Below are 10,507 nucleotides of genomic sequence, written 5' to 3' on the forward strand. Positions count from 1 at the left end.
GGAAATTTTATAGACAGTAATAACAGAACATTCAATATAAAGATTAAATAACGCATATCTGAGAGGGCTATATTTTAGATTGTACCCTTCGGAAAGACATATATCATCCTGTGTTTTCTCGGGGTAACAATCGGCTCTATGACCCTCCCAACTATGTGTTATTTTGATAATGTTATTCCATGTATTCAAGACACTTCAGTTTTATAATGTGTGACACAATAAACATATATGAATACATAAACTATTTGTAAGAGTTTGGTAATTAGTTGTTTGTTATATACATCAAATCTTAATTTAAAAAGAAAACTCAAATGTAGATCTAGATTAGCTATTTCTACTTTTTTAGATAATAATTTGTCGGTATCTTATTTTTCAGTTTTACAACAACCATGTATTTTCATGCTGCACATTTAAAATCATGTTCATTATAATTTATTGCCCTGTCTGGAAACATTTATACAATTTACGCGCATAAATAAGGTCAGATTAACAATGTACATACAAATAATTTACGAAAGACCATTTTTGCAAATAAAGTGTCTCCTTAAAGGGAGAGAGATTTCCCACCCGCAAAACCTACGCATTTAACTCCAACCTGCTGCGATGATATAGCTGTAGTATATGTTCTGATATGGTGTATCTTTGATTTTTCTGTCATCTGTTTTTCAAATATTCAAAAGTACAAGTAACAGATACATTAAACTTGGAAATAAACTAGTCTCTTGTTTAGATTCTTGGTCATGTTACATCAACTGTTATTTACGGCTATATGAATGTTACATGCGTTTCGATGTAATAAAACATAATTAAAGTTGACTTTTACTCGGAGGGATGGTTTTATGATGCTCCGATATTAATTAAGACGTACCTACTAAGATTAAATTTGAGAAACTTGAAATCAGTTTGTCTCCAGGAAAAGTTATATTAATCAAAGTGTGTTTGATTTTAAAAGATCATAATAAGACTAGCAAATATTTGATTTCTGAGATTGCACAAAAGTCATATTATCGTTTATACAATCGAAGCATTATAAAAGTCGGAAATCGTGTTTCATTTGGAAAAACTTGTATTCAACCAAGCAATATGAACAAATCTAATAAACATTTCTATGTGCATCTTCTTTTAATCCTTATAAAATCAACTGACGCTAAATTATAAAAGTACAGAAATAAAGTCGGTCACCAAATTGAGTGTATTGTCAACATTATATTTTGGCCAACATTCTCTGGATAAAATTAGTTCATACCACGATTTTATATGGAGAGGAAAAAGTAATATTATATTTTCCCAGCTTCAGGTTTGTCTTTTGAATACCCAAGGAATTTGAAGGTAGTCAACTTTGTACCGCTGTGATTAGATGTAAGGGTAGAATATATATATATATTTTAATTTATTCACGAATAACTGCAGTGTGTATATTTACAACACATTTTGAAACCCATTGAAATATTTTCTTGAGAATTATTCGAAAGACTTCTAAATTTTCATAAATTGAATGTAAAATGACGGTGGGCTCCATTGGATATTGTCGTGACGCTATTTGAAATCAATTTCTAAAATAGAATAATAAGGTACGAAAATCACACATAACTGTTTTGTCCAGGTTTTTATTATAAAAAGTAGTAGAAGAAAGTGTTAGTAATGTGGCCTATGGAAGTATAGTTACTAACATTTCCCCTGATGAACGATTGTAAAACATATAAATAGTTTACAAAGTGTAAAATATTACTTGATGAAAATTTTGGACTTCAAACAGTGAGTAGATTTGTTATATATATATATATATATATATATATATATATATATATATATATATAGACTGATATAATCTTTAGACTGATATAATTTTTTCCTTATCTGCATAGTATCGCCTATTCTAGACGATCCGGTACATAGTAAATTTGCTGGTTGGTCGTTTTTATAGCATTTTATATATATATAAATAAATTTGGTGTTTTTCTGTCTTCTGATTGGTTAAAATTATTAGTTTTATTTACAATGTTGTCAATTTTTATGCCATTTTAAGCGTCCGTCATAATTGTGGTTAAATTGTCGCTAATTGGACGTTTTTGTTTGCTACGTACTTATGCACTGTTGTTAGTACTCTTGGTTGTAGCAGATATATGAGCTAGATTACGTAGTTTAAAATATATCAGTCGCATACAGTTCTATTTAGACTATACTTGTTGATAAACATAAATAAGGCACAACTAATAAACTCCCTAACCTAACAAACAAACAAAAAATAAAAAGGGAAACCAAGTACATCAACTTAGAACTTAAATGTGTTATCTATGAATATATCACATATTATGATATTACATGTATTATATATACTGTCACTAGGTCCAGATAATTGTTGGTGGAATATTATAGTCTGGAGTATCAGACACTCAGTAGTCAGTACTGTGGCAACGGTTATGAAAGATATTTCAATCATCTTAAAATGTTTTCATTAATTCATTGCTCATACTATATCGACCATTATTTATTTTTACAATACCGATTTCAGCGATTTTTTCTAGAACTTAATCTTTATTATACACAGTAGGGATACAAAAAGAACTTACACAATCAGAACAGCAAAATATCTTTTAAGGGAAACTATATATATATATATATATATATATATATAAATACCATGAATTTTAATTTCATTGAATTGTATTATCAATTGCAGAATTGAAAACATTTTCTGACCTGTCTACAATCAAGAAAACCATTGGAACTATTGATTTTATCAACAGCGAGTTCTTTTAATGTCATTCGAGTACAAGCAAACATTTCCAGTCTATGTCGACAGCTTTTAACAAAGTACCGTGATATTATTCTTCAAATAAACAATGCCACATATATCGTTAAGTCTATCTGATATTATTATGTTACATCTATAAATTGCAATGAGGGTCTATCGAGAGCAAAACCTAGCGACAAAATGGCTTATTAAAGTTCCAAATTGTTAACTTTCCTTTTACATGCAGTAGCGTTACAACAGTCCCTACATACAGAGTAATACTATACTCGTTTTATATACTATGTTTGCTATCATTGATAGTGGTAAGGTTTAAGACATCTCTGGAAAAGTTATACGGACGCAATCACCATGCAGGAGTCGGTTCACAAAAAAAACTAACAACTATGATTGATCCTAATTATACTGAATTGTTCATTTATTACGACTGATCTAGTAAGTCATACGTTTTTTCAATGAAACCAACTCCAGTTTGTTGACCGTTATGGAACATCTGTGTCTCAGATGACTACAAATATGTTCTAAAAAAAGTAAAATCACAAAAATACTGAACTTTGAGGAAAATTCAAAACGGAATCAAAAACGGAATCAAATAAAAAAAAATCCTAATCAAATGGCAAAATCAAAAGTTCAAACACATTAAACGAACAACTGTCATAATTCTGAATTGGTACAGACATTTTCTGTTGTAGAAAATGGTGGATTGAACCTGATTTTATAGCTAGCTAAATCTCTCACTTGTATGAAAGAGGGGCGAAAGATACCAGAGGGACAGTCAAACTCATAGATCGAAAATAAACTGACAACATCATGGCAAAAAATAAAAAAGACAAACAGACAAATAATAGAACACATGACACAATATAGAAAACTAAATACTAAGCAACACGAACCCTACCAAAAACTTGGAGTTATCTCAGGTGATCCGGAATCAAGTTCCATTGTATTGACAACGATGCGTGAACAAAACAAACAGACATAATAGGTAAAATGTAAAAAAAAATGTGGTACACTACCAATCACTAAATAAAAAAAATATTTGATTTTGACATCACCGAATGAAACTTATAATGGGATTTGTACTTATCATAAGAAACATGACAGTTGCAACTGGCTACAACGAAACAATATCTGCTTATTCTTCACAGCGCATAAATTCATTCGAAAGATATTTGGTTTGATTTGTAGCTCAGTCTTGAAAGATTAAAAGCAGTCTGACGCGTATTTTGCTGTTCGTCATCTTGACAGTTTCGGTTAGGTACATGTATTCAAGTTAATTTTAGACCACCCGTGGCATTAACTGATGCGGTTCATTCTGATATGTATGAAAGAACAAGCTATACATTCGAAGAAACATATGATTGAGTATTTATTAAAGAGTATACATAAACTGTTTGTTTTTGTTTACCGACAAAACTAACCGGAACTACAAAAATCAACAGATAAAAACATGGTATCATCAAAACTATTTGTATGTTCGATGCCAAGAAAAACACAAGGCCAAAATTTTAAAGTTTTGTAAACTTTGTTTATTTATAGTAATGACCATATCAATGATAATTGTAAAGTACGAAGTTAAAGAGCATGGAGGACTAATAATTCATAAAAAAATTTCAAATTCAGCTTAGGTCATCTATTTCTGAGGTAGAAAAGCCTTTAGCATTTTGAAAAAAAATCAGTTTATTTACTATGACTATATCAATGATAATTCATGTCAACAAAGAAATGCTGACTACTGGGCTGATGTTACCCTCGAGGAATAGAAACTCCACAAGCAGTGGCATCGACCTAGTTGTTGTAAATACACAGGATTGAAATTTTGTACTTGTGCTAGACGCGCTCTTCATCTACAAAAATACTTTTCAGTGACGATTGATTAAAAAAAGTTGAAAAGGCCAAATAAATACGAAGTTAAAGAGCATTCAGGACCAAAAATTCCGAAAAGTGTGGCCAAAACAGTTAAAATAATCTATTCCTGATGTAGAAATGTCTAAGTATATTAACATTTCAAAGTTTTGTAAACGGTTTGTTTATAATTATGATCATATCAATGATAATTCATGTCAACACAGAAGTGCTGACTACTGGGCTGATGATGATGATGATGATGATGTGGAATAAATTAAAACTCCACCAGCAGTGGCATCGACCTCAGTATTACATCGCATTTCTACAGGTTGATACATGTTATATATTCATATAACACCGATTTCCTGATACGTGCTAGAAATAAAAGAGAGGCGAAGATGCTGAAGAACAAATTCAAAAGTCGGAAATAAACTGACAACGCGGCAAAGAAGAAAAAGTTCATTATGACCGATATCGCAAAAAGTTCGATAATCTAAAAACGTTTTAGAGTAAATTCTTTCGAACTAGTTTTTAGCTCAATTTCTAACAGAAAAAAATATTTTTATTTCGATAAAACCATACTCTTCTGTATCGTTGCACCAAAAGATATTTTTAAAAACGGTTCCAGCACTTGAAAATATTCACGAACAAAAAAGGCACACAAATACATCAAACATATTGTGATTGTCACATTTTTATTATTCTGTGTTTTTCTCTGTGAAAATTAACAGCAACAAATAACAGAATACAGATGAAATTGAGTTGTATGTTTTTACCAGTCAATGAACAAAACAAATGCCAAGATCTTACTAATATAAGAAGGCCACCACTTAGTTTTAAAAGTGTTCTTATTCGAATGTCATACATTGTTTATATTTTAATTTATCATCTAGTCTGTCATTAAATGTTAAAAAAAAATACAAGTGCCTATTATTGTTTTTTAGTTACATTAAATACCTTTAAATCTGTGTATCAAATAACACCATATACAATAGTTTGATATACAGGACTTTTTATTAATTTAAAATAATCTGCGATCAAAAAGTTTTGGTGTATACATTGAAAATGACATATGCTCATTTAAAAATAATGCTTGTATACACTACACAAAATAAATTAGAACTTTCAAACGTCTTTTAACGCAGCAAACATTTTTTTTTCATGCATAATAAAATATAATGTTTATGTTGTTTTTAAGATAAATCTTCACTCACTAGTGTTTATTCTCTTCATGATTATTTAAATAAAGACTCCCCTAAGTGTGTACACCACCCATAAGATGTTACTCAACAATAATTTGCAACGAGGTAGGGGCAATTTATCCTATTTATTTCACATCGGGGCAAATTCCGGAAAGTCGTCGAATCTTTTCTAAAATCCACGGTATCATCGACGAATAAAACATCTAAAGGTATTTTTTATCATGTTACTAAATAATAAATACATATAGCTGCTTAAAACATCATTTTAATAATAATTTGTAGCAAATCTATATTTTGAGAAGGGCTATTACTCATATCTAAATATGATGAAAATGTCTTAAAATGAACTACTTTTTAGCATTGTTCATGTTGTGCTCTAAATATTAGAAGTTTGAAGCTAATATTCAAAGACAATATCAAAAAAGCATTCAACACTGATGTCCGACATACTAATGTCTTATGCTGACATGAAGGATGTTATTTGGTGGATCTATAAACTGTTTTATTTTCAAATTTCAAGGGACCAAGTTGTTATCAAAGGTACCAGGCTTATAATTTATTACGCCAGTTAATAAGTTACCTTATCTTACAATCTCCGTTTTACTTTTTATCCAAAATGTTATAAGGAAACCAAAAATCTAAACTAAAATTATGCGGAAAGTGAAGTTTAATAGAGGCGAAATATGCAATGCGATATTCAAACTCATAAGTTGAATACGAATTGATTTGTAGTTCAAATATAACGTTATTAATGATGGTTAGGTCTTTAGTGCGAAATTAGGAAAAAAAGACTTTCGAAAATATGCATCATTGACTACAACAGGAATGTACAACTCTGAATAACATTTTTATTTAATTCAAAAATGTAAAATAATTGATTAATTTCGCTAGGAATATAATCTTTAATAATTGATAAGTAGTCGGTTTTAACCATTTTTAGATATTAACCTTGAGAAATACAGGGATGATTTTACCCTACCTCTTTAAATGAAGCTTTAATGTGAACCATAAGTTTGAAAGAGTTATATCTAAATTCATTTCATTTCCTTTTTTCAACAGGTGAGATTCCATCTCATTACATGACTCCTTATCTTGATACATTAAATGTTACTTCTGTGTATTTTTCATTCCTAATCATAATTCTGAATAGTTCAAAGGCAATTGTCCGGTAAAATGTGCATGACATTTCTTAATTTTCAATGCGAATAATAGATTGACTTGGATATTCTAGGATATGAAGATTAACCTTGGTAATATGATCCTCCAGATCCACTTAATCCTCCATAAGATCCACTTAATCCACCATAAGATCCACCTAATCCTCCATAAGATCCACCTAAACCTCCATAAGATCCACTTAATCCACCATAAGATCCACTCATACCACCATAAGATCCACCTAATCCACCATAAGATCCACCTAATCCACCATGATAACCTCCAATGCTTCCTCCATATCCTCCCATACTTCCACCATATCCTCCTCCATATCCTCCCATACTTCCACCGTATCCTCCACCATATCCTCCCATACTTCCACCATATCCTCCACCATATCCTCCAATACTTCCACCATATCCACCACTATAACCTAGAGAGTGTCCTCCGTATCCGCCACCATGTCCACCGTATCCCTTTCCGTATCCTTTTCCTAAAAAGATATAAAAGTTCTTTAAACCAAAACTTACTATGAACTCCCATGTAGGTCTAAAAATATAATCCCGAAACTTAGCAATTATAAAAAACACAAGTTAATGACAAAACAGTTTAGATATTAAGCAAATGATGAACGGTTCCAACTATCACCTCTTCTGTGATCCTCGTGGCCAATTCTTTGACAATTCTTTGACATTTCAAAAACTAATTATATGAACGTAGAATAGCCGATATAAGTTAAGGACCAACATTATAGTTCGACCCGTATACGGAATCAGAGTTATGTATGAGAAAGATACACTTCTTTATTCCGATGATTTTCTAAGATTAATAACAGAAAATGCTAATAGAACAATATCCGTATTTGCAAGACAGTAATCTGCACCTGAACTGAGCTGATGATACCCTCGGAGTAAAAAAGTCCAAAAACAGATCGGCACAGTGGTAGATAAACATAAAAAGAAATATAGCAGTTACTTAAACCACATTCCAGTGGAAATACAAACGTTTAGTTAAGTTCGAAAGTGTCATTAATCTCAATATTATCAAATAGTGAATGTAGCATTAAAAGTGTATTCTATTTTGAACTTGACAAATCATTCAAAGAAATTTTGAAGATGAAAAGATGTACGGTGAATCAGATCGTCACATGGTTTCGAAACTTATTTATTAATGAAAAATGTCCTCAATTCTAATCGCATATTTATATCGCATTAATCATTTTTAGTTCAACATGTGCTGTTAAAAATATAGCTTCTTAAATCAAAGTTGCCGAAAATAATGTATATAGCAAACCAAATTGTAAACCAGTAGTCATCGTTTTAGGAGTAAACCGATTCCAGATAAAATATCTTTGTGGAAATTGAAAAAGTACCATTTGTTTTTTTTTCCACGAATATATATAATAAATTCATATGTATTTTAAACTATTATGAAGATTTCTGATAAATTATGACACTGAAATTATAGAATATTTATCTTTTTTGAATATTCTGTATCAATTGTTCATATTATGCAATTTTGTAAATGCATTAGATTCGCAAGTTGTTTTGAGATAATATTTTTAGCCTATCTTTTAACCTTATTTAGTTTTAAAAATGTAGTATTACACTTTGTTAGTTCTTCGACTTTTTTCTTAATTTTTTTTAACGGTCATATTTTCACGAAGAAATTCGATTGATTTTAATTGAATGGCTATTTATGCAATATTTATATATATATTGAGCTGATCTGTAACAATAACATCTCCATGCCTTATATATCATGTACTGTAGTACGCCGCTAGATTAAAACTGACGAGGAAAGGTAACACACGGCCACTGAAAGCTTTATTTTGTAGAGCCCAGGTGGTCGTGTGGTCTAGCGGGACGGCTGCAGTGCAGGCGATTTGGTGTCACGATATCACAGTAGCATGGGTTCGAATCCCGGCGAGGGAAGAACAAAAAATTTGCGAAAGCAAATTTACAGATCTAACATTGTTGGGTTGATGTTTAGACGAGTTATATATATATATAGAATACGGTAAACGAATGTTTCGTTGACATTTTCGAATCGCCACTTTACCTCCGTGTCCATATCCTCCTCCTCCGTGTCCGTACCCTCCAGCTGATACAACAGCGGCTAAGGCAACAGTTACGGCAACAGCAAGGATGAATCTCATTTTCTAAAAAAAAATCAATTTATTATTGTAATTTATATTGGTTATCAAATAGGGATTGTATTTATAGAATTAATAACAACAACGACAACAACAACAATTACAGTATTAGTTACATTATTCTATTTGTCTTAGCTAGAGCTAATCTTTATAACAAGTTTTTGTTTGTTTCGAAGAAAAATACCAATCAATCTGTTTACTATTCACTTATTTGAATTTGTCCCTGTTTGAAGTTATACAGCTATTTTTTCCTCAAAAGAAGGACCAACAATCAATGTTAGCATCGAACTTTTAAGTTGAATTGCGAATTTTTAAGGGTCATTATTTTTAAAAGGGAACATTTGTAGGTCGTTCAATAAGATGTGCTATTTCTGATTTCTTTTTACTGAAACATTCTAACTTTCTCTTATTCCTTTAACTCACCTTGAACCAAGCAAAGACCCAAAAGGCATTGAAAAATAACAAGAAATAATTCTACAAATGTTAATATTTTGATTTGTTTTTTTATATTTAAATTGTATTATTGTACATTGAATTTAAGCTTAGAAAATATACTTACTTTGTCGTTAGATAGTTCTTAGTTAGTGAATGTACTGTGGTCGCTTTTCTATATATACATGTAATTGGTTTGATTATGTCACATGATCATGTGTATTTTAGACCCAAATAATATTGTAACAAGTTATGATGTAAATTCTATCAATAAGGACGACTTCTGGTCAGCCGTCATCATGTCATTTCATATAATAATTTTATATTATGTGAATAGACAGAATTGACTTTTTTAGCAGACCATATTGACATGTTGGGATATTTCATATATAAGATCTTTTGAAATTTGTGCTTTACAATTGAAAGGAAAAAAAACCACAAAAATGCCAACCTTTGTCCATCGTGCTAAAATATCAAGTCAATATCCTTATAAAATGTGTAGTGAAAAAACGTAATATCAAAATAGACCAATTTTCATTCGTAAACTTATACGTTTAATTGATATGTCTTAACTTTCGAAGGAACTTAAGACTTAAGTTTTGTGGGTTTAATCAGTTTATAGTGTTCCTCTTATTGGTTTTGGTCTTATTGTTTTCATTTGTTCTTACATTTGATTTTGTTGGTTTTCCCTTAGTATCTTTTACATGATTTTCTTTAAATTTCAACACAAAACCTATTGTATCCGACACTGTATAGATAGCTATATAAATGTCAAGTTGTCCGAACCTCTCGTATGAACAAAACGTCAATAAATTCAAACATGTATTCGAATTTATTAAAAGGTCCGAGAGATTTCTTGAAGAAAGGGTGTATTTGTGGTACATCCATGTCATCATCATCATTATTATCAATTTTACGTTATTACTGTTTCAGATTTTTCAATTGGCTCGTAAAGTATTG

At 30.6% G+C, this 10,507-nt stretch overlaps 2 protein-coding genes across 2 annotated transcripts in view; both read right to left on the reverse strand.

Annotated features, from left to right (window-relative positions):
- Positions 1-8,949, reverse strand: part of LOC143069269 (uncharacterized) — a 425,535-nt gene extending 416,586 nt beyond the window's left edge. Inside the window, exon 1 of the mRNA XM_076243818.1 lies at positions 8,943-8,949. The gene's annotated coding sequence lies outside the window, so the exon portion shown is untranslated. The remainder of the gene's footprint in view (positions 1-8,942) is intronic.
- LOC143069275 (uncharacterized) lies at positions 5,279-9,749 on the reverse strand. Its single transcript, XM_076243826.1, has 3 exons — positions 9,675-9,749; positions 9,022-9,121; positions 5,279-7,453 (listed from the first exon to the last, which is right to left on the reverse strand). Exons 2-3 carry the CDS (start codon positions 9,116-9,118, stop codon positions 7,044-7,046), a joined length of 507 nt encoding a protein of 168 aa, XP_076099941.1. The 5' UTR covers positions 9,119-9,121; positions 9,675-9,749; the 3' UTR covers positions 5,279-7,043.
- Between the last annotated feature and the right edge of the window lie 758 nt (positions 9,750-10,507).

The sequence above is a fragment of the Mytilus galloprovincialis genome, chromosome 3, assembly GCF_965363235.1.
Source record: "Mytilus galloprovincialis chromosome 3, xbMytGall1.hap1.1, whole genome shotgun sequence".
NCBI lineage: Eukaryota > Metazoa > Mollusca > Bivalvia > Mytilida > Mytilidae > Mytilus > Mytilus galloprovincialis.